The sequence below is a fragment of the Xenopus tropicalis genome, chromosome 5 (genome assembly GCF_000004195.4).
Source record: "Xenopus tropicalis strain Nigerian chromosome 5, UCB_Xtro_10.0, whole genome shotgun sequence".
NCBI lineage: Eukaryota > Metazoa > Chordata > Amphibia > Anura > Pipidae > Xenopus > Xenopus tropicalis.
In genome coordinates, this window is record NC_030681.2 from 7,393,437 (window position 1) to 7,419,528 (window position 26,092).

A 26,092-nucleotide genomic window follows, 5' to 3' on the forward strand; every position below is an offset into this window, starting at 1 on the left:
GTGATACTCAGAGTTCCCTGTATAACTCAGCCTGCAGCCTTGTGCCTTTATATGGGCACAGAACCCCTCAGGGACTGCTAATATCCTTATCATTTACAGTAGGGGGTACATTATCCCTTATAATACATGAGTGATACTCAGAGTTCCCTGTACAACTCCAGGTATCCTGCTGTGGCAGTGAGAGCTAGGCCAGCCTGACACACAGCCATCAGATGATGAAATTAAAGCTAATGTAATTGTAATTATTGGGCAGATTACCCAGCATGCTGCGGGCCCCCAGACAAACAAACGCCTCATTACCTCAGGGGGTTTATTTATAGGGCCCAGCTATGCAGAGTGCTATTACAGACTCTCTCCTGTAGGTGTCGCCAAGCGAACACTTCCATGGAGATGCCGATCATTTCTCAGATCAGCCCTGTTACACTGCAGTACTGAGGAGCTAAGCCGGCCGCACCTCGTTAGACTTGGCCCCGCCCTCTCCGGCTTCATTCCCATGTTACAGTCGGGACGGCTTGCCAGGAGATGGGCACTTCCGGCTTAGGTCAGTTTCCTGGGAAGCTGGCAGTTAAAATCCAGCTGAGAACAGGGCTGCTGTCTATTTGTGGTTCCTCTTTGCTTGGGATGACATGAGAGGTCTGGGGAAGGCTTATTGCTGCACACAGCTCTGAGGGACACATTTAGCTTTGCACTTGCATGCCCTGCAGGATTGCCCATCAATCAGAGCTGAAAACCAAAGCTGAATAGTAAGAGTGGGGTCCATTGAGGTGGGAATATATATATAAAGGGCAGATTTGACTGCAGATCCCAGGGAATCGCTGGACATCTCTCCCCGCAGAGCGCGTTGCCTTGGCCGTGACAGCCCAACATGTTCAGCTGGCTGGGGACCGACGACCGAAGGAAGAAGGACCCCGAGGTCTTCCAGACGGTCAGCGATGGGCTGAGGAAGCTCTACAAGACCAAGCTGCTGCCCCTGGAAGAATATTACAAATTCCACGAGTTTCATTCGCCGGCGCTGGAGGATGCGGATTTTGATAACAAGCCCATGGTGCTCCTGGTTGGACAGTACTCTACTGGGAAGACCACCTTCATCAGGTATTGGGTTGGTGGGGTCTCAGTGCATGAGTATGAGTGTAAGCGTGACTGTGAGAGGGAGCCCGTATCATGGGACCATGGACTCACTTTGGGGGGAAAGTTGACTTTCTACTGTGACACTGATTCATTTGATAGTGTAGGAATGTCCAGCCTTCAGCTAACGTTAAACTGCTCACTCACCTACACGACAGTTACTCACTGACTTGGCATTGGCTTATAGACTAACTGTATTATCTGGGCTGATGGGCTCCGTTCTCTTAGGCTGATTGGCTCCATTTCCTAGGGCTGATGGGCTCCATTCGCTAGGGCGGGTGGTTTCAGTTCTCTAGGGCTGATGGGCTTTGTTCTCTAGGGCTAATGGGCTCTGTTCTCTAGAGCTGATGTTCCAGTTCTTTGGGGCTGGTTGTTCCAGGTCTTTGGAACTGATGGGCTCTGTTCTCTAGGGCTGATGGACTCCATTCTCTAGGGCTGATGGGCTCTGTTCTCTAGGGCTGATGGACTCCATTCTCTAGGGCTGATGGGCTCTGTTCTCTAGGGCTGATGGACTCCATTCTCTAGGGCTGATGGGCTCTGTTCTCTAGGGCCGTTGGGTTCCAATTTCTAGGGCTAATGGGCTCCGTTCTATCGAGGTAATGGGCTCCATTCTCTAGGGTTGATGGGCTCAGTTCTCTAGGGCTGGTGGTTTCAGCTCTTTGGGGCTGGTGGTTTCAGTTCTTTGGGGCTGGTGGTTTCAGTTCTTTGGGGCTGTTGGTGGTTTCAGTTCTTTGGGGCTGATGGGCTCTGTTCTCTTGGGCTGATGGACTCCATTTTCTAGGTCTGATGGGCTCCATTCTCTAGGGCTGGTGGTTTCAGTTCTCTAGGGCTGAAGGGCTCCATTCTCTAGGGCTGGTGGTTTCAGTTCTGTAGGGCTGATGGGCTCCATTCTCTAGGGTTTATGGGCTCCATTCTCTAGGGCTGATGGGATCCGTTCTCTAGGGTTTATGGGCTCCATTCTCTAAGGCTGATGGGCTCTGTTCTCTAGGGTTTATGGGCTCCATTCTCTAGGGCTGGTGGTTTCAGTTCTGTAGGGCTGATGGGCTCTGCATTCTCGTGCTAACAAAGCTTTATTCTTTAGAACTGATGGATAGAGTTGATAGTCTTCTTAATATAAGGCTAATTGGTAGGGCTAACGGAGCTCCTATCTATTAAGCTAATGGTTTTGCTTATGGACTGGTGTAGCGATGATGAGTAAAATTCTGTAGAACTGCTGGCTGGGGCTGGTGGGCTCACAGCTGTAAGGCTAAATGGTATGACTTACAGGCTCCTTACAATGGGCTTTTTACTGTCATACTGATGGGTAGGGCCGATGGGTTCCCTAATGTGGGCCTGATGGGTAAGGCTGATGGACTAACCATCCATTTGTGCAAAGCACAAGCATATTCTGTGGGTGATGGAAAGGAGGCGTGACGCCCTGTAGAACTTTTGGCTTTGTGGCAGTTGTACACCCTGGCTGTTGCTTTTCCCCCGTAGAACTAACTAAATATACAGTATACTCTGCAAAACATGCATTTTATTGATCCAACATAAAAAAATATATTTGGTGGGGATCTTTGGCATATGAGGGATGCTGGGGGTTGTAGTTCCACAAGAGACACAGGTCGTCCGTGCTATTAGAGCAATTTTATATGGACCAAGTGCCACTTATGGTTCTGTTAGTAATTATCTTAATGTAGTTCTGTAGGGTTCTCAGAGGACTGATGCTCAGAACAAAACACATAATGAAACACTTATAATATATAATGAGTTGGGAAAATGTGCTGAGGGTGCGCTTGGCGTTCATTTACTGCACTGCTGGGAGCTTGAGCGGAGTTTACATCAAGCATCGCATGTATTTCTCATGTTTCTGTACCTGCTGGTTCCATATTTCGTTTTTTGTGTTGGAATCAAATGGGCGGGGCTTTTCCAAAATTCATCATAAATCAGGGATAAAAATTGTCACAAATGTTGGTGGATATCAGTGTCTCCATTAATAATAATGACATGATTACATTTATAGTTACATAGTTACATAGGGTTGAAAAAAGACCAGTGTCCATCAAGTTCAACCCTTCCAAGTAAACCCAGCACCCACAGCCTATACTTACCTATCTATCCACTCACATACATAAACTATATATACAACCAGTAATACTAACTGTAGGTATTAGTATCACAATTGCCTTGGATATTCTGCTTGTTCAAAAACTCATCCAGGCCCCTCTTATAGGCATTAACAGAATCTGCCATTACCCCATCACTAGGAAGGGCATTTATTTTAATTATTACTATAAAATGTTAAATACAAATTCCGTTTATTTACATGTATATTAGACTTAGACTCTCATAGGAGAAGATATTGGCGCTGCTGTCGCTTCCTGTTTAGATGTTCCTGGTGGGAATCCTGTTCCTGTGGGAATGGCAGAGAGTGTCGCCTGAGACTGAGGTTCATGTAAAAGAGCGTCACGCGGGGCGGCAGCAAATAAACTTTGTAGAACAAGTATAGGAAATGATCACAGTATTTGCCCCCAGAGAGATAGACTTGTGTTATTAGGGGAGGCAGGGTGGCACAACATAGCAATGCCAGGAAAGGTGGCAGAGGGTGGTGCTGCTGGGTAAAATGACACAAGACGATGCAACGGAGTAAGGCGGCACAGGATTAAGGTATTGGGGAAGGTGGGAAAGGATGAGGTTGCTGAGGAAGGTGGGAAAGGATGAGGTTGCTGAGGAAGGTGGGAAAGGATGAGGTTGCTGAGGAAGGAGGGAAAGGATGAGGTTGCTGAGAAAGCTGGAAAGGATGAGGTTGCTGAGGAAGGTGGGAAAGGATGAGGTTGCTGAGGAAGGAGGGAAAGGATGAGGTTGCTGAGGAAGGAGGGAAAGGATGAGGTTGCTGAGAAAGCTGGAAAGGATGAGGTTGCTGAGGAAGGTGGGAAAGGATGAGGTTGCTGAGGAAGGTGGGAAAGGATGAGGTTGCTGAGAAAGCTGGAAAGGATGAGGTTGCTGAGGAAGGTGGGAAAGGATGAGGTTGCTGAGGAAGCTGGAAAGGATGAGTGCCTACCAACCATACGATAATTTGGCGGATTTGTCAGATTGACTGGGGAAAGGAGAGATAGGATGATGCTGTTGGGAAAGGTGGCACACAATAAAGGTACTGGGAAGGTGGCATGGGTGGGACAGGATAATGTTGTTAGGACACAATGACACTGGGTTAGGATGATGGGAAGGTGAGACAGGATGACATTGGTGGGGAAGGTGGCATGGGTGGGACAGGATTATGTTGTAGGACACAATGACACTGGGTTAGGATGATGGGAAGGTGAGGATGATGCTGTGCTGGAGGGGAAGGCAAGGTGACATTGGGGAAGGTGTAAGATGGTTGGGCTAATTTGGTGGGAGGTGGGAGAGGGAAGACAGGATGATGGATGCTTTTGGGGAAGAAATAAAGAGGCTGAGGTTCTTGTGGTTGGGGGAATGTGGTTGATAGAATCAGGTAGGTGAGACAGGATGTAACTGGGCCGGGCAGGCGGAACCCTGTACTTTCCCGAGTGCCCATACTGTATTACACTCTCTGTGCCAGTATTTCTGATGACTCCATGAAACATAAGAATTGCCTTTTCCCACCAAGGATGAAGCAGAAACACAAAACCGCAGTGGGAACCTACATCCCAACACTCCCAGTTACTCTAACGCTCACGTCTGGCAGCGGCACCACAACAACATCAACCAATCACAATTGCTCTTTTGCACTGATAATTAGTAATTATCTAGTATTTAAAGGGAAAATATAACCCCCACTTTATACATGAGCTCAGTCAATTGGAAAAGGTAAATAGACACTGACGGAACTGCCAAAAATAACTATTTTTTATTTGATGACATTGGCTACAGGTTGGTCTGGCCCTGTAATGGTTATATTGATCTCATTGGCTACAGGTTGGTCTAGCCCTGTAACGGTTATATTGATCTCATTGGCTACAGGTTGGTCTGGCCCTGTAACGGTTATATTGATCTCATTGGCTACAGGTTGGTCTAGCCCTGTAACGGTTATATTGATCTCATTGGCTACAGGTTGGTCTGGCCCTGTAAAGGTTATATTGATCTCATTGGCTACAGGTTGGTCTAGCCCTGTAAAGGTTATATTGATCTCATTGGCTACAGGTTGGTCTGGCCCTGTAACGGTTATATTGATCTCATTGGCTACAGGTTGGTCTAGCCCTGTAACGGTTATATTGATCTCATTGGCTACAGGTTGGTCTAGCCCTGTAAAGGTTATATTGATCTCATTGGCTACAGGTTGGTCTGGCCCTGTAAAGGTTATATTGATCTCATTGGCTACAGGTTGGTCTAGCCCTGTAAAGGTTATATTGATCTCATTGGCTACAGGTTGGTCTGGCCCTGTAAAGGTTATATTGATCTCATTGGCTACAGGTTGGTCTAGCCCTGTAAAGGTTATATTGATCTCATTGGCTACAGGTTGGTCTAGCCCTGTAAAGGTTATATTGATCTCATTGGCTACAGGTTGGTCAATCCCTGTAAAGGTTATATTGATCTCATTGGCTACAGGTTGGTCAATCCCTGTAAAGGTTATATTGATCTAATTGGCTAAAGGTTGGTCTATCCCTGTAAAGGTTATATTGATCTAATTGGCTACAGGTTGGTCTAGCCCTGTAACGGTTATATTGATCTCATTGGCTACAGGTTGGTCTAGCCCTGTAAAGGTTATATTGATCTTATTGGCTAAAGGTTGGTCTAGCCCTGTAAAGGTTATATTGATCTCATTGGCTACAGGTTGGTCTAGCCCTGTAAAGGTTATATTGATCTAATTGGCTACAGGTTGGTCTAGCCCTGTAAAGGTTATATTGATCTCATTGGCTACGGGTTGGTCTAGCCCTGTAAAGGTTATATTGATCTAATTGGCTACAGGTTGGTCTAGCCCTGTAAAGGTTATATTGATCTCATTGGCTACGGGTTGGTCTAGCCCTGTAAAGGTTATATTGATCTCATTGGCTACAGGTTGGTCTAGCCCTGTAAAGGTTATATTGATCTCATTGGCTACAGGTTGGTCTAGCCCTGTAAAGGTTATATTGATCTAATTGGCTAAAGGTTGGTCTAGCCCTGTAAAGGTTATATTGATCTCATTGGCTACAGGTTGGTCTAGCCCTGTAAAGGTTATATTGATGACATTGGCTACAGGTTGGTCTGGCCCTGTAAAGGTTATATTGATCTCATTGGCTACAGGTTGGTCTAGCCCTGTAAAGGTTATATTGATGACATTGGCTACAGGTTGGTCTAGCCCTGTAAAGGTTATATTGATCTCATTGGCTACAGGTTGGTCTAGCCCTGTAAAGGTTATATTGATGACATTGGCTACAGGTTGGTCTAGCCCTGTAAAGGTTATATTGATGACATTGGCTACAGGTTGGTCTAGCCCTGTAATGGTTATATTGATCTCATTGGCTACAGGTTGGTCTAGCCCTGTAAAGGTTATATTGATCTCATTGGCTACAGGTTGGTCTGGCCCTGTAGATGTTATATTGATGACATTGGCTACAGGTTGGTCTGGCCCTGTAGAGGTTATATTGATCTCATTGGCTACAGGTTGGTCTGGCCCTGTAGATGTTATATTGATGACATTGGCTACAGGTTGGTCTGGCCCTGTAGAGGTTATATTGATTTCATTGGCTACAGGTTGGTCTGGCCCTGTAGAGGTTATATTGATAACATTGGCTACAGGTTGGTCTAGCCCTGTAAAGGTTATATTGATGACATTGGCCACAAGGTGGTCTAGCCCTGGGTTGCTTTAGCCCTTTAACCATTCTTATGCGTTGATTGGCTAAAAGTTGGTCTAACCCTGTTCTAATTTAATACATGTTTGTTTAGTCCTATTTGTGCTGTAATTGGCTAGGGACTGGATCAGCATATAAAGGGTCCATTGCTCTGGCTAGAAAAGCCTTAAAGTATAAAGTAGCTGACACGGAGCTGTCATGGGGGTTACAGCAACATGCATGACCCCCTTGACAAATTTTGCATGACATGTCCAAACCTACCTCCTCCCATGGAATGATCCCCGTTCATGCCCACCCTAGAATACAGATTGTCGATAGGGTCAGTGAGAGGCGCAGGATACATAAACAGCCATTTTTGCTGTTTCCTGCATGATTTCCTGCCCCCCCCCCCCGGGTGAGATTAGGAGCACAGGTCAGAGTCCATGACTGTCACGCTAATGCCTGTCACTGGGGATGATTGCTAACACCTGGTCAGGTTTGGACCACATGTACAACTGGCCCACCCAGATCATCCCTATGTATCTAGTTATAGGGACTACAACACTAACTCTTTTTCTCTGTAATAATAAAACAGTACCTGTACTTGATCCCAACTAAGATATAATTACCCCTTATTGGGGGCAGAACAGCTCTATTGGGTTTATTTAATGGTTAAATGATTCCCTTTTCTCTGTAATAATAAAACAGTACCTGTACTTGATCCCAACTAAGATATAATTACCCCTTATTGGGGGCAGAACAGCCCTATTCGGTTTATTTAATGGTTAAATGATTCCCTTTTCTCTGTAATAATAAAACAGTACCTGTACTTGATCCCAACTAAGATATAATTACCCCTTATTGGGGCAGAACAGTCCTATTGGGTTTATTTAATGGTTAAATGATTCCCTTTTCTCTGTAATAATAAAACAGTACCTGTACTTGATCCCAACTAAGATATAATTACCCCTTATTGGGGCAGAACAGCCCTATTGGGTTATTTAATGGTTAAATGATTCCCTTTTCTCTGTAATAATAAAACAGTACCTGTACTTGATCCCAACTAAGATATAATTACCCCTTATTGGGGCAGAACAGCCCTATTGGGTTTATTTAATAGTTAAATGATTCCCTTTTCTCTGTAATAATAAAACAGTACCTGTACTTGATCCCAACTAAGATATAATTACCCCTTATTGGGGCAGAACAGCCCTATTGGGTTTATTTAATGGTTAAATGATTCCCTTTTCTCTGTAATAATAAAACAGTACCTGTACTTGATCCCAACTAAGATATAATTACCCCTTATTGGGGCAGAACAGCCCTATTGGGTTTATTTAATGGTTAAATGATTCCCTTTTCTCTGTAATAATAAAACAGTACCTGTACTTGATCCCAACTAAGATATAATTACCCCTTATTGGGGGCAGAACAGCCCTATTGGGTTTATTTAATGGTTAAATGATTTTTAGCAGACTTAAGTTATAGAAACCTAAGTTTCATAAGAAATATTGGAGTTTCTTTTAAAGGCAAAGTTAATCTCACATGGGTTGTAGAGAGATATTGTGGGATTGTTTCCCTTTCCTTCCACCATTACAGATACATTAGTCTTTCTGCTTTCATTTCATTATTTACCCCCGTGATTTGTCTCTTTACAGCCCGAATACAAAAGCCGCATTGATAAATGGAAGGTTTCGGTAATTCCCAGTATTCCCAGTATTGCCTCACTTCTTTACTTCCCACTGAAGGGACTTTCTGACCCTGCGTTTCCCTTGCTCATTAGCAATAAGCAATGAAAGTTGAAAATGAAAGTTATGGGACTGGGACGGACTGGGATATTGTGTCCCTGGGGTGCGGAGTCCAGGCTTGTTGGGGCAGGGCTTTCCCTAAGCTCCCTGTATGTATCACAGAGCCAGCTGGGGGTTTAGAAGTTTCCAAATACCCACCCCCTGATCGAATTAAAGTGCTCCAGTTTAAGGCTTTAGAGTTGCACGGAACAAGGTTGTGATATTTAAAGGGCAACTATGCAACACAAATCCCCATCGTTTTATGGTATCTCTCTGTACAGGCTATGAGCAAACTTAGGGGGCTGTTCCTGCTGAATTGTGCTTAGTACAGGGGAATCCCTATGTGCCATAGTTTTATGGTATCTCTCTGTACAGGCTATGAGCAAACTTAGGGGGCTGTTCCTGCTGAATTGTGCTTAGTACAGGGGAATCCCTATGTGCCATAGTTTTATGGTATCTCTCTGTACAGGCTATGGGCAAACTTAGGGGGCTGTTCCTGCTGAATTGTTCTTAGTACAGGGGAATCCCTATGTGCCATAGTTTTATGGTATCTCTCTGTACAGGCTATGAGCAAACTTAGGGGGCTGTTCCTGCTGAATTGTGCTTAGTACAGGGGAATCCCTATGTGCCATAGTTTTATGGTATCTCTATGTACAGGCTATGAGCAAACTTAGGGGACTGTTCCTGCTGAATTGTGCTTAGTACAGGGGAATCCCTATGTGCCATAGTTTTATGGTATCTCTCTGTACAGGCTATGAGCAAACTTAGGGGGCTGTTCCTGCTGAATTGTGCTTAGTACAGGGGAATCCCTATGTGCCATAGTTTTATGGTATCTCTCTGTACAGGCTATGGGCAAACTTAGGGGGCTGTTCCTGCTGAATTGTGCTTAGTACAGGGGAATCCCTATGTGCCATAGTTTTATGGTATCTCTCTGTAAAGGCTATGAGCAAACTTAGGGGGCTGTTCCTGCTGAATTGTGCTTAGTACAGGGGAATCCCTATGTGCCATAGTTTTATGGTATCTCTATGTACAGGCTATGAGCAAACTTAGGGGACTGTTCCTGCTGAATTGTGCTTAGTACAGGGGAATCCCTATGTGCCATAGTTTTATGGTATCTCTCTGTACAGGCTATGAGCAAACTTAGGGGGCTGTTCCTGCTGAATTGTGCTTAGTACAGGGGAATCCCTATGTGCCATAGTTTTATGGTATCTCTCTGTACAGGCTATGGGCAAACTTAGGGGGCTGTTCCTGCTGAATTGTGCTTAGTACAGGGGAATCCCTATGTGCCATAGTTTTATGGTATCTCTCTGTAAAGGCTATGAGCAAACTTAGGGGGCTGTTCCTGCTGAATTGTGCTTAGTACAGGGGAATCCCTATGTGCCATAGTTTTATGGTATCTCTCTGTACAGGCTATGAGCAAACTTAGGGGGCTGTTCCTGCTGAATTGTGCTTAGTACAGGGGAATCCCTATGTGCCATAGTTTTATGGTATCTCTCTGTACAGGCTATGAGCAAACTTAGGGGGCTGTTCCTGCTGAATTGTGCTTAGTACAGGGGAATCCCTATGTGCCATAGTTTTATGGTATCTCTATGTACAGGCTATGAGCAAACTTAGGGGACTGTTCCTGCTGAATTGTGCTTAGTACAGGGGAATCCCTATGTGCCATAGTTTTATGGTATCTCTCTGTACAGGCTATGAGCAAACTTAGGGGGCTGTTCCTGCTGAATTGTGCTTAGTACAGGGGAATCCCTATGTGCCATAGTTTTATGGTATCTCTCTGTACAGGCTATGGGCAAACTTAGGGGGCTGTTCCTGCTGAATTGTGCTTAGTACAGGGGAATCCCTATGTGCCATAGTTTTATGGTATCTCTCTGTACAGGCTATGAGCAAACTTAGGGGGCTGTTCCTGCTGAATTGTGCTTAGTACAGGGGAATCCCTATGCTTCCATAAGAAGAGAAGAATATCTCACCTCTGTTCATACTGTATTACAATAATTGGTGCTTATGTGACTGATGTTTGGAAGTGGTTGGAGCCGTATGTATAATTAATGGCACCAATAATAACAAATCTCATAATCTTGGAAGGTTAATGTTATAAAGGGTCACAAATGACTTCATGCAAAACTCTGGGAGGAAGGTTAAATCCCGTATAAAAATGTATGTATATTGTTATCAGATTGTATCCAAATGCAGCTGATTCGGCCCAGTGTTCAGTTTCCCATAATGCAATGCAGTTCCAATTTGTGTTTGTGATTTATCAAGTTTATGTGTGAAAATCACATGACTGCAAAGCTCCAGGCAAGCGTCAAAGGGGCATGAGCAGCCAAAGAAAACGGTTTTAGATGTGACTGGAATTTGTTCTACTGTGTAAAGTAGGGTTCTCAAAAGAGGCTGCTCCTGCTGAATTGTACCTGTTTGATCAGCTCAGGACCTGTTATCTTTCCACAATTGGGCTCTCCATAGTCTACTCATTTAACCATTAAATAAACCCAATAGGGCTGTTCTGCCCCAATAAGGGGTAATTATATCTTAGTTGGGATCAAGTACAGGTACTGTTTTATTATTACAGAGAAAAGGGAATCATTTAACCATTAAATAAACCCAATTGGACTGTTCTGCCCCCAATAAGGGGTAATTATATCTTAGTTGGGATCAAGTACAGGTACTGTTTTATTATTACAGAGAAAAGGGAATCATTTAACCATTAAATAAACCCAATAGGGCTGTTCTGCCCCAATAAGGGGTAATTATATCTTAGTTGGGATCAAGTACAGGTACTGTTTTATTATTACAGAGAAAAGGGAATCATTTAACCATTAAATAAACCCAATAGGGCTGTTCTGCCCCAATAAGGGGTAATTATATCTTAGTTGGGATCAAGTACAGGTACTGTTTTATTATTACAGAGAAAAGGGAATCATTTAACCATGAAATAAACCCAATAGGGCTGTTCTGCCCCCAATAAGGGGTAATTATATCTTAGTTGGGATCAAGTACAGGTACTGTTTTATTATTACAGAGAAAAGGGAATCATTTAACCATTAAATACACCCAATAGGGCTGTTCTGCCCCCAATAAGGGGTCATTATATCTTAGTTGGGATCAAGTACAGGTACTGTTTTATTATTACAGAGAAAAGGGAATCATTTAACCATTAAATAAACCCAATAGGGCTGTTCTGCCCCCAATAAGGGGTCATTATATCTTAGTTGGGATCAAGTACAGGTACTGTTTTATTATTACAGAGAAAAGGGAATCATTTAACCATTAAATAAACCCAATAGGGCTGTTCTGCCCCAATAAGGGGTAATTATATCTTAGTTGGGATCAAGTTTTATTATTACAGACAAAATTGAAATCATTTGTAAACATTTGAATTAGAATATATCTTTATTGTCATTGTCACATAGTAAACAACAAGATTTAAAAAAGAATTAGTTGTTCCATATGGATTCTATGGGATATGACCTTCCCTCAGTTCTGTAGAATGGGTTGCCACATACCTGCAATTGAATTTAAAGGGAGAGAAATGCCCCAGCAGACATATTTCAGGCAACACAAATGCCCCTAGGGCCAATTTAGAGGCTGAATAACAAGTTTGTGAGTTTCGCAGCTCACGTATAGAAGTTCCCACGTTGCTGTCACTGTTGACATTAATGTGTGAGATATAATCTTTACATACTGTGATTTAGTAAATACCCCTGAATTAGTTCAGCTGAGAAATAACCTGGTATTTTATTGGCCCGTGGGGCTAGGGGTGCCCCTCCCTGTGTGACATGGGGCTACGCCTGTGTGTTGGAATAATAATAACTGGGGAAGCTCAGCCTTTATCTCAGAGTCTGGGTGGTTATACATATATATATATATAACAATGCACTGTGTCCAGGCACAGAGTGGGGGTCCTGTAAGATCTATGGGTGTCAGGGAAACCCCACCTTTAGAAAACAGAATAGGGGAGCAGTTTCTACCTGGGCTTTCATGGCAGGGAATCTGGGCATAGGCAGTACCCCCAAATCTCTTAACTGATCTTCTACTTGGGCTTACAGGGGTATCTGGGAGCGCATATTGGCATTATCCCCAAATCTCCTCCTTACTGACCTTCTACCTTGGCTTTCAGGGGTATCTAGGAGAACATATAGACATTATCTCCAAATCTCTTCCTAAATTACCTTCTACCTGGGCTTACATGGGTATATAGGAAAGCATATAGGGTATTATCCCTAAATCTCCTCCTTACTGACCTTCTACCTGTGCTTACAGGGGTATCTAGGAGAGTATAGAGGCATTATTCCCAAATCTCCTTCTTACTGACCTTCTACCTGGGCTTACAGGGGTATCTAGGGGAGCATATAGGCATTATCCCTATATCTCCTTCTTACTGACCTTCTACCTGGGCTTACAGGGGTATCTAGGGGAGCATATAGGCATTATCCCTAAATCTCCTTCTTACTGACCTTCTACCTGGGCTTACAGGGGTATCTAGGGGAGCATATAGGCATTATCCCTAAATCTCCTCCTTACTCACCTTCTACCTGGCTTACAGGAGTATCTAGAAGAACACATAGGCATTATCCCTAAATCTCTTCCTAACTGACCCTCTACCTGGACTTTCAAGAGTATCTAGGAGAACATATAGGCATTATCCCTAAATCTCCTCCTTACTGACCTTCTGCCTGGGCTTACAGGGGTATCTAGGAGAGCCTATAGGTGGTATATATAAGTGCATATAGGCATTATCCCCAAATCATGCTGTAATTTTCCTTGTGCCTGGGCTCTCAAAGGTATATATGAGAACAAATAGGCATTATACCCAAATCTCACCATTGCCTTTCCCTGTGCTTTCAGGACTATTTAGGAGAGCAAATTATCCAGCTGTTTCAGTTGGCGCAATAAGAAGTCTGTAAGTTAATATGGTGCTTGGCACGGAACATAGGACGAAACATCTGTGCTGAATAAGCCACGCGCCCGGGGAAAGTGCTCACTGAGCAGCAGTATAACGATGAGTTCATCCTATAATTTATGGATTGCAGTCGGATTTAATGTTGCTGCCAGCGATCATCCTTGGCAACGCGCAGATATGGCTCTTATGTCCCACTGGCTCACATGTCCCATTGCCCCCTGTCTCTGCAGGTACCTTCTGGAGCAGGACTTCCCAGGGATGCGCATCGGACCCGAACCCACCACCGACTCCTTCATTGCGGTGATGCACGGGGATGTGGAGGGCGTCATTCCTGGCAACGCTCTCGTGGTGGATCCCAAAAAACCTTTCCGAAAACTCAATGCGTTTGGAAATGCCTTTCTGAATAGGTATTAGCGTAACCCCCTTCCTATATACACACATATTCCTGGAAGTGCCTCATTATTTGCATGATACACTGTTCTAAAAATCTCCCCACACTAATTTGACCGGCAATTACAGGTATAGGACCTGTTATCCAGAATGCTTGGGGTCTGGGGTTTTCCGGATAAGGCATCTTTCTCTAATTTGGATCTCCATACCTTAAGTCTGCTAAAAATCAATTAAATACTGAATAAACCTGATAGGCTTGTTTTGCACCCAATAAGGATTAATTATATCTTAGTTGGGATCAAGTACAGGTACTGTTTTATTATTACAGAGAAAAGGGAATCATTTAACCATGAAATAAACCCAATAGGGCTGTTCTGCCCCAATAAGGGGTAATTATATCTTAGTTGGGATCAAGTACAGGTACTGTTTTATTATTACAGAGAAAAGGGAATCATTTAACCATGAAATAAACCCAATAGGGCTGTTCTGCCCCAATAAGGGGTAATTATATCTTAGTTGGGATCAAGTACAGGTACTGTTTTATTATTACAGAGAAAAGGGAATCATTTAACCATTAATTAAACCCAATAGGGCTGTTCTGCCCCCAATAAGGGGTAATTATATCTTAGTTGGGATCAAGTACAGGTACTGTTTTATTATTACAGAGAAAAGGGAATCATTTAACCATTAAATAAACTAGGAGGAATGGTCCATTAAGGGTCAGGCATTTCTGACTCCTCACATGGGTTTGTTGGATAATTAGGGAGTTTTTTTTTTTTTTAATTTTATGGTATCTTCAATACCATGTGAGGTTTCACACAGAGCAGATAATTACCCAGCAATAAGGTGCCAGGGTTCTAATGGTTTGTAATGTGCATACGGTGGGGATTCCCATAGCAGCATAACATGGTATTTGGACTCTAGGCTCTAATTAAACCCTCACACCCCCTCATTGGTATAATGAGTAGATCCACCCAAATGTCTGTGCGTGCAGTGCTGAGATGTGTTAGTACATTTATTGTGTATCAGAACATAACAGCCCTTTTGTATCTGGTGTAAATGTACTAAAAGGGATAATGTACCCCCTACTGTAAATGATAAGGATATTAGCAGTCACTGAGGGGTTCTGTGCCCATATAAAGGCACAAGGCTGCAGGCTGAGTTATACAGGGAACTCTGAGTATCACTCATGTATTATAAGGGATAATGTACCCCCTACTGTAAATGATAAGGATATTAGCAGTCACTGAGGGTTCTGTGCCCATATAAAGGCACAAGGCTGCAGGCTGAGTTATACAGGGAACTCTGAGTATCACTCATGTATTATAAGGGATAATGTACCCCCTACTGTAAATGATAAGGATATTAGCAGTCACTGAGGGGTTCTGTGCCCCCCATATAAAGGCACAAGGCTGCAGGCTGAGTTATACAGGGAACTCTGAGTATCACTCATGTATTATAAGGGATAATGTACCCCCTACTGTAAATGATAAGGATATTAGCAGTCACTGAGGGGTTCTGTGCCCATATAAAGGCACAAGGCTGCAGGCTGAGTTATACAGGGAACTGTGAGTATCACTCATGTATTATAAGGGATAATGTACCCCCTACTGTAAATGATAAGGATATTAGCAGTCACTGAGGGGTTCTGTGCCCATATAAAGGCACAAGGCTGCAGGCTGAGTTATACAGGGAACTCTGAGTATCACTCATGTATTATAAGGGATAATGTACCCCCTACTGTAAATGATAAGGATATTAGCAGTCACTGAGGGGCTCTGTGCCCATATAAAGGCACAAGGCTGCAGGCTTGGTCTGTTAATTTCCATTATGTTTTACTATGAATGTCACACATATGGACGTTAGGACACAGAGTCTCATTTATCCCCATATTCTAATATAAACATATGGGGGTGGGGGGATCAGACTGCTCGGTATATGGAGCTACAGGGCTTTCTATTTCCATTTCAGGGCAATGAGAGGAAGGTTCTCTTATAGTTTATTCACCTGTGAGCCCTTCCCTTGACTCCCACCTGTGTATCCCATTATTCACATCAATTATCATTGCAAATCTCCCAACAATATGACTAGAGCAGATCTGAAGAGAGAATTGAGGATTGCTGACGCAGCCTGTAATGGCAGTCATACAACATACTTGTGGCAAAGCAAAGAAATTATCATTTTGCTCAGATTTCCCTATTTTTTGCAGATTTGTTTGTGCCCAACTGCCCAGTCCCGTGCTGGAGAGCATCAGCGTCATCGACACGCCGGGAATCCTGTCCGGAGAGAAACAGAGGATCAGTCGAGGTACGGCCATTGTATCTCTGTGTGTCCGTGGGGGCAGTGACTCCGCCATCTTGTCTCCTGTAAAGGGAAACCATTCCCTACTGGTCGATTCTATAGGGGCAGAAAAGGTTTATCATTGCTCTCAATGGGATTCGGTTCCTTGGACCCGTTGTTCTGTTGGTTCAAATGGCTGGAAATCTGTAGGGTTCCCTGTTTGAGTTCTAATAAATGTGGCCCTATATATTAAAGGAGAAGTAAAGCTATTATCACTGGTTGGTCCAAATGTTAGGCACCTCCCCAGCAACTATAATCGCTTACTTGATACCGCCGGCCGGTGCTTCTGTTAAACTAAACCTCACCTGCCCGGGGCCAGGGCCGGCTTAGGTCAACTGGACCTATTGGGCCCTGCACCCAAGGGGCCCCGCACCAATGGGAATAAGCTCATAAAGCTGTCCAGCCCGCCCCCAGCAATGCCCAATAATGGTGCTATGTGTTCTGGGCCATTAAACACAAAGTGGGCCCTGCATTCATACTGCCACCCCAGGGTACCCACTGTCACTGTGTATGGTGTGCCTCAGGGGCCAGTGCTTGGGGGCCACATTGTGCCATGAAATGTTGGGGGCCAATGGAACATCAGCCACAGAGTGAGAGGCAGGGACTATTTGCCCACCCAGTTCTGGAACCCTGTGCCAGCTGGCAACACCTTGTGTATGGGGCCCCACCAAAATGGTCCCAATTGGGCCCCGCAGTTTATAGGACAGCCCTGCCCGGGGGCATCAAAGAATAAAGGAGTGGAAGAAGGCAATTGCTCCATGTGATCGCTCAGAAGTACGCTGGGCCGGTGGGGGGCTGTTTGGGCCCCTGTGTACGTGCAATGCCAGGGCCTATTTTGAATCCCAGCCTGGACCTGCCCCACCCCATGGTGCCTATGGCAGCAGATAAGAGAGAATAACTGCTGTAATAACAGGCAGCTGCCTAGGCAAGCTCTTCCCTCTCAAGTATATAACCTTCAGGTCATAATTAATAACTGTATCTATACTGTATAAAGTCTAATAAGTGTCCATTTAAAGGGCAAGCAAACGCTCATTTACACAATGTCTGTACATGGCGTTAATAAAAAGAACTTTTACTTTGCAGGGCTTATTGGGCCAAGCTTTGAGTATATTATTGCCTTAAGCTCGGATACATTAGGCCAGGGATCCCCAACCTTTCTTACTCGAGAGCCACAGTCACATGTAAAAAGACTTGGGGAGCAACACAAGCACCATAAAAGTTCATGGAGGAGCCAAAGAAGGGCTGTGATTGGCTATTAGGGGCCTCTATGCACCCTATCAGCTTACAGGGGCTTTATTTGGTAGGAAATCTTGTTTTTATTCAACCAAAACTTGCCCCCAAGTCAGGAATTCAAAAATAACTCCCTGGTTTGGGGGCACTGAGAGCAACACCCAAGGGGTTGGGGAGCAACATGTTGCCCCCGAGTCACTGGTTGGGGATCCCTGCTTTAGGGCTAAGGATGAATGGTTGGTTATTCAGTATGCAGGGATAGGACCTGTTATATACAATGCTCCAGACCTGGGGTTTTCCATATACAGGATATTTCTGTAATTTGATTACTAAACCTGAAGGCTGCTAAACATCATTTAATAATAATGAAATAAATCCAGTTTTTTGGCACCAATATAGAACCTACACGGTACTGTTTTATTAATCAGGTTTAAAATGTAGTATTTGCTTATTATGGGTTTATGGGAGATAATGGCCTTCCTGTAATTTAGAGCTTTCTGAAAAGGGTTTTCGGTTAAGAGATGCCATACTTGTAATAGAAATGAAGTGTGCCTTAGTGTGCATGTGTGTGTATATACGTGTGTGTATATATATATATATGTGTGTGTGTGTAACTGTGTGTATATACGTGTGTGTAAATATATATATATATGTTACTGTGTGTATACGTGTGTGTATATATATATATGTGTGTGTAACTGTGTGTATATACGTGTGTGTAAATATATATATATGTTACTGTGTGTATACGTGTGTGTATATATATATATGTGTGTGTAACTGTGTGTATATACGTGTGTGTAAATATATATATATGTTACTGTGTGTATACGTGTGTGTATATATATATATATGTGTGTGTGTAACTGTGTGTATATACGTGTGTGTAAATATATATACATGTAACTGCGTGTGTATACGTGTGTGTATATATGTGTGTGTGTGTATATATGTAGCTGTGTGTATATATGTGTGTGTATATATACATGTAACTGCGTGTGTATACGTGTGTGTGTGTGTGTATACTGTATATATGTACATGTAACTGTGTGTATATGTGTGTGTGTGTATATATATATAAATATATGTAACCGTGTGTATATACGTGCGTATATGTGTGTGTATATATATATATGTGTGTGTGTGTGTATATGGGTACATGCGTGTGTATAATGTGCCTCTGGGGGAAGGATGTGGAGTTGCTGATGTTGCTCTTGTTATTGTTTTTGAAAAGTGACGTGTTTTAACCCTCTCTGTGCCGTGCCCCCCCCCCTCTGCCCCAGTTTAACCACTTATTAATATTATTATTATCCCCGATGGCACTTTTTTGCTGCCCTGGGGTTTTTTTATTTCTTTTTTTAAAAACACTTCATTTGTGCTGCTTTGTTATCATGAGGATTGTGTATGAATTCCCCATTAGTAATTCTGTCACAGACGCTCTGTTATTATTCTTTATTCTTCTCTCCCGTATCACTCGCTGCCCTTCCTTCCCCGTCTCTCTCAAGCCTTTGTGTCTCTCTCCGCTCTAATCTCTTTCTTATTGTCAGGTCTCTCGCGGCTCAGGGGCCCCCAATACAAATGGGGCTCAGTAACTGATTGTGCCATTAGCTGAGCACCATGTGAAATACAGCGCTGAAGCTCATTGGCTGCTACTGACCTAGAACTCCCAGGGTGCATTGAGTTAATACAGGACAAATATATATGGCAAGCAGTATGGCACCTCCCATCCATATATACAGAGAAGGAATGTTCTGGGCACACAATAAGCTGTACCCCCATACTGTACTGTCTAAGGGAAACACTATGGCACCCCCTACCCATATGTATAAATACAAATATACAGAGAAGGAATGTTCTGGGCACACAATAAGCTGTACCCCCATACTGTACTGTCTAAGGGAAACACTATGGCACCCCCTACCCATATGTATAAATACAAATATACAGAGAAGGAATGTTCTGGCACACAATAAGCTGTACCCCATACTGTACTGTCTAAGGGAAACACTATGGCACCCCCTACCCATATGTATAAATACAAATATACAGAGAAGGAATGTTCTGGGCACACAATAAGCTGTACCCCCATACTGTACTGTCTAAGGGAAACACTATGGCACCCCCTACCCATATGTATAAATACAAATATACAGAGAAGGAATGTTCTGGGCACACAATAATCTGTACCCCCATACTGTACTGTCTAAGGGAAACACTATGGCACCCCCTACCCATATGTATAAATACAAATATACAGAGAAGGAATGTTCTGGGCACACAATAATCTGTACCCCCATACTGTACTGTCTAAGGGAAACACTATGGCACCCCCTACCCATATGTATAAATACAAATATACAGAGAAGGAATGTTCTGGGCACACAATAAGCTGTACCCCCATACTGTACTGCCTAAGGGAAACACTATGGCACCCCCTACCCATATGTATAAATACAAATATACAGAGAAGGAATGTTCTGGGCACACAATAAGCTGTACCCCCATACTGTACTGTCTAAGGGAAACACTACGGCACCTCCTACCCATATGTATAAATACAAATATACAGAGAAGGAATGTTCTGGGCACACAATAAGCTGTACCCCCATACTGTACTGTCTAAGGGAAACACTATGGCACCCCCTACCCATATGTATAAATACAAATATACAGAGAAGGAATGTTCTGGGTACACAATAAGCTGTACCCCCATACTGTACTGTCTAAGGGAAACACTATGGCACCCCTACCCATATGTATAAATACAAATATACAGAGAAGGAATGTCCTGGGCACACAATAAGCTGTACCCCCATACTGTACTGTCTAAGGGAAACACTATGGCACCTCCTACCCATATGTATAAATACAAATATACAGAGAAGGAATGTTCTGGGCACACAATAAGCTGTACCCCCATACTGTACTGCCTAAGGGAAACACTATGGCACCCCCTACCCATATGTATAAATACAAATATACAGAGAAGGAATGTTCTGGGTACACAATAAGCTGTACCCCCATACTGTACTGTCTAAGGGAAACACTATGGCACCCCCTACCCATATGTATAAATACAAATATACAGAGAAGGAATGTCCTGGGCACACAATAAGCTGTACCCCCATACTGTACTGTCTAAGGGAAACACTATGGCACCCCTACCCATATGTATAAATACAAATATACAGAGAAGGAATGTTCTGGGTACACAATAAGCTGTACCCCCATACTGTACTGTCTAAGGGAAACACTATGGCACCCCCTACCCATATGTATAAATACAAATATACAGAGAAGGAATGTCCTGGGCACACAATAAGCTGTACCCCCATACTGTACTGTCTAAGGGAAACACTATGGCACCCCCTACCCATATGTATAAATACAAATATACAGAGAAGGAATGTTCTGGGTACACAATAAGCTGTACCCCCATACTGTACTGTCTAAGGGAAACACTATGGCACCCCCTACCCATATGTATAAATACAAATATACAGAGAAGGAATGTCCTGGGCACACAATAAGCTGTACCCCCATACTCAACCAAATACAATAGCTGTAAGGATATATGGTTGGCTACTCAGTATACTAGAATGAAATGTGTCTGGAGAAGTGGGGGGCCCTTGTGGGGCTCTGCCGGTGCAGTTGGGGGTGGTGGCCTGTGCAGTGACCCTCTTACCTAATATGGGGTTTACTTCTCCTTTAAATATGTCCAATGAGGGTGGCTTCCCAAGAGCCTGGGAGTTATAGGGCTGCAGCTGCTTTAAGTCAAACTATTTAGACTCAGATGCAGTTTGTGCTACTAAGCCAAATGTTTGTTTGCTGAGGGTCATTAATCCCTTTATATACGGTGTAACCGGCTCTGTTTGCCGGCAGCTGGCACAATCTCATACCCATCCCTGCCAACATGATCCGCTCTGACTAAATGCCCTTTATTTACTAACACGGGCACCGTGCAGAAACTCCTAGCAACCAATCAACAGTTAGCTCCCATCAGCCTCCTCAGCAACATGAAAGAAACCTTACATATGGCCACACATTATACAAAAACACAAGCTTCCTAGTTGGACCCCTAAAAGTGCTGTGTGTACCCCCGCTGACAGTTTGCAGTGCAAATATAAAACACAAACCATATACGCAGCCAATTGGTGCCCAGTCTGTGGCTATAGAGGGGGCAGGGGCCGAGGGAAGCACAGAGGGGCCCCGAGCTCGGACAGACAAGGAATTTTGGGGAGACAGTTGTTCTTTGCAGCCCTGCTGTCTCACCTTCACCTACATGCCTTCTACAAAGGAGACCCATAGCAAGGGAAACACGTTGTGGCCCTGCAAGGGTTAAATAAAGAAGATGGAATTAGTGACTGCCTGCCAAAAAGGAGCAGATAAATGTAGGGGATTCCTTCCCTGTGTCTGACCCACTCACCATCATCATCATCATCATCCTGCATTGAAGATTTTTCCGATCTCTGTGCCATGTTGAATCCCTGGAATCTTACACTCACTTAATGCCCGCGCCACATTCTGCCCCAGCCCACCCACTGCCTACAGAGTTATTATATCTGCACCCTGGTAATGGCCCCACCTTGCCCCCCCCCCCCCCACATTCCGCTACTGGAGTCCGTGACAAGTGGGTGCCTTTCCCTTCCGTATTCAGGTCGTACCCTGGTGTTGAACTTAACATCTCCATTAACGTGTTTTGCCCAGGGGTCATTCATTCTCACGTAGTAGGGAAAGTGCTTTGTACTCGGCTTTCAAAGGCGGGCAATGGAACGTAGCAGCTCAGCTTGCAAAAAGACTCCAGTTTCCACAGTGCTGTGATAAGTCAGGGAAGAAGGAGAATCACACGGGGCATTCTTTTAGTGAAGTTCCCCTTTAAGTGCTGGTTAGTACACACAAGGAACTCTTCTTCCCTCAGCTGTGTTTATTATGAGGGGTGGGGGGCCGCCCTGTGGCTTTACCCCCCTGGGGCAGCAAGCTGAGAATAAAGGAGAAACTTTGGAACTGGGCTCTTATGACGGCGGCACCGCTGTGTGATTGGACGACAGGAAGCCAATCGTGTCCCACTGTGGCAGAAATACACATGTAGCCAATAGTATTTATTGCTGCACATATTTATCATTGCAGCCAATTGCTGAGTAGCTAAAGTCACATGACTTAACCTAAATACTTTTGGGGCTCCCATTAACTGCTCCGATGTCAGTAAGAACTAGAAATGGGCCTGTAAGTAGTTGTTCCATAGGCCAATAACCTTGCATACAACACCCCTCTCCCAGGCGGCACATATAGCTTCTGTATTGAGATTATAACATAATAGGAGGCTAAGGGATATTTTATGGGGGTCCCAGTAACTGCTCCAATGTCAGTAAGAACTAGAAAAGGGCCTGTAAGTAGTTGTTCCATAGGCCAATAACCTTGTATACAGCACCACTCTCCCAGGTAGCACATATAGCTTTTGTATTGAGATTATAACATAATAGGATGCTAAGGAATATTATATGGGGCTCCCATTAACTGCTCCAATGTCAGTAAGAACTAGAAATGGGCCTGTAAGTAGTTTTTCCATAGGCCAATAACCTTGTATACAACACCCCTCTCCCAGGCGGCACATATAGCTTTTGTATTGAGATTATAACATAATAGGAGGATTAGGGATATTATATGGACATGGGTAGCCAGACAACTTGCAACAGGCAGGCTGAGCCAGTATCCCCTTCCTGAAGGCATAGTGTTTTAGGTAGTTGACAGTTGCACCAGTGAGATGCCATTTAGGCCTAACGACTGACGGCAGAGACCTGAGAGTAAAATCCATAAAGGGGAACTCCACCCAAAAGCTGTTTTTGCACAGTAAAAAAAAAAACTTACCATTTACACATCCATAATGGTTTGAAAGCTACGTGTAAAGGTAATTGCTATTTACATGTCGGTCTGTTCCTTTCTGGATTTCTGATGCTGTCTACAATGTGTCTGCAGTCGGAACCAGCAGTGAGGAGAATATAAACAGTCACTAGCAATTTCATTTATAAATGAATCTAAAGCCATTGTGAATGTATATTTTATAGCTTTGGGGTGGCGGATTTCCCCTTTAATCATGGCTTCCTAGGCAAGACCCCTCATATCTCACCGGTGTATTATTATTATTATTATTATTAACATTTATTTATAAAGCGCCAACATACCCCGCAGCGCTGTACAATAAGTGGGTTCCATACATTGGACATACAGAGTAACATATAAAGCAATCAGTAACTGATACAGGAGATAGAGAGCCCTGCCCTAAAGAGCTTACACTCTACAAGGGTATCTTTTCATTGTGTGTGTGTTCTGTTTCCTTGTCCAGAGCGAGAGGAGAGTGGCTATAGCGGGCTGCGCAGATGCACGTACGGAGGTATTCCATAGCATTAATGCCTTAACCCCCTGCCGCTGGAACCTGCATGGACTGACAGTTTTGCATTAACTGTTCTGACTACTGAAATTTAACCATTGCTGTTACTGACCGACTGCTGCAATGGCGGCAATCAGATGCAATAGCCAGATGCACCTATTGCATTGGAACCGGGTTTATTTGCTGATCTAATATGTATTTATATTATTAATGTATTGTGCCAATAATGTCACACACAGCTACCTAACTGCCAGGCTTCCCTTATAATACACACAATTTATATACCAGTGCCTTCCTTCTCTGTATACAGTGGAGGAAATAATTATTTGACCCCTCACTGATTTTGTAAGTTTGTCCAATGACAAAGAAATGAAAAGTCTCAGAACAGTATCATTTCAATGGTAGGTTTATTTTAACAGTGGCAGATAGCACATCAAAAGGAAAATCGAAAAAATAACTTTAAATAAAAGATAGCAACTGATTTGCATTTCATTGAGTGAAATAAGTTTTTGAACCCCTACCAACCATTAAGAGTTCTGGCTCCCACAGAGTGGTTAGACACTTCTACTCAATTAGTCAACCTCATTAAGGACACCTGTCTTAACTAGTCACCTGTATAAAAGACACCTGTCCACAGAATCAATCAATCAAGCAGACTCCAAACTCTCCAACATGGGAAAGACCAAAGAGCTGTCCAAGGATGTCAGAGACAAAATTGTAGACCTGCACAAGGCTGGAATGGGCTACAAAACCATTAGCAAGAAGCTGGGAGAGAAGGTGACAACTGTTGGTGCGATTGTTGGAAAATGGAAGGAGCACAAAATGACCATCAATCGACCTCGCTCTGGGGCTCCACGCAAGATCTCACCTCGTGGGGTGTCAATGATTCTGAGAAAGGTGAAAAAGCATCCTGGAACTACATGGGAGGAGTTAGTTAATGACCTCAAATTAGCAGGGACCACAGTCACCAAGAAAACCATTGGAAACACATTACACCGCAATGGATTAAAATCCTGCAGGGCTCGCAAGGTCCCCCTGCTCAAGAAGGCACATGTGCAGGCCCGTCTGAAGTTTGCCAATGAACACCTGAATGATTCTGTGAGTGACTGGGAGAAGGTGCTGTGGTCTGATGAGACCAAAATAGAGCTCTTTGGCATTAACTCAACTCGCTGTGTTTGGAGGAAGAAAAATGCTGCCTATGACCCCCAAAACACCGTCCCCACCGTCAAGCATGGGGGGGAAACATTTTGCTTTGGGGGTGTTTTTCTGCTAAGGGCACAGGACAACTTATTCGCATTAACGGGAAAATGGACGGAGCCATGTATCGTGAAATCCTGAACGACAACCTCCTTCCCTCTGCCAGGAAACTGAAAATGGGTCGTGGATGGGTGTTCCAGCACGACAATGACCCAAAACATACAGCAAAGGCAACAAAGGAGTGGCTCAAGAAGAAGCACATTAAGGTCATGGAGTGGCCTAGTCAGTCTCCGGACCTTAATCCAATAGAAAACCTATGGAGGGAGCTCAAGCTCAGAGTTGCACAGAGACAGAAACCTTAGGGATTTAGAGATGATCTGCAAAGAGGAGTGGGACCAACATTCCTCCTAAAATGTGCGCAAACTTGCTCATCAATTACAAGAAACGTTTGGCCTCTGTGCTTGCAAACAAGGGTTTTTCCACTAAGTATTAAGTCTTTTTTTGTTAGAGGGTTCAAAAACTTATTTCACTCAATGAAATGCAAATCAGTTGCTATCTTTTATTTAAAGTTATTTTTTCGATTTTCCTTTTGATGTGCTATCTGCCACTGTTAAACCTACCATTGAAATGATACTGTTCTGAGACTTTTCATTTCTTTGTCATTGGACAAACTTACAAAATCAGTGAGGGGTCAAATAATTATTTCCTCCACTGTATTTGTATTTATACATATGGGTAGGGGGTGCCATAGTGTTTCCCTTAGACAGTACAGTATGGGGGTACAGCTTATTGTGTGCCCAGAACATTCCCTCTCCGTATATTTGTATTTATACATATGGGGAGGAGGTGCCATAGTGTTTCCCTTAGACAGTACAGTATGGGGGTACAGCTTATTGTGTGCCCAGAACATTCCCTCTCTGTATATTTGTATTTATACATATGGGTAGGGGGTGCCATAGTGTTTCCCTTAGACAGTACAGTATGGGGGTAC

General features: G+C 43.7%; 1 protein-coding gene across 4 annotated transcripts in view; it reads left to right on the forward strand.

Annotated features, from left to right (window-relative positions):
- The first annotated feature begins 533 nt into the window (after positions 1-533).
- ehd3 (EH domain containing 3) overlaps positions 534-26,092 on the forward strand; it is a 39,387-nt gene continuing 13,828 nt past the window's right edge. Inside the window, exons 1-4 of one of the 4 annotated variants that reach the window (XM_031901777.1) lie at positions 534-1,092; positions 13,790-13,966; positions 16,159-16,256; positions 23,860-23,907. In XM_031901777.1, the coding sequence (XP_031757637.1) occupies positions 866-1,092; positions 13,790-13,966; positions 16,159-16,256; positions 23,860-23,907 (550 nt within the window). In that variant the 5' untranslated portion in view covers positions 534-865. 4 annotated transcript variants of the gene reach the window in all.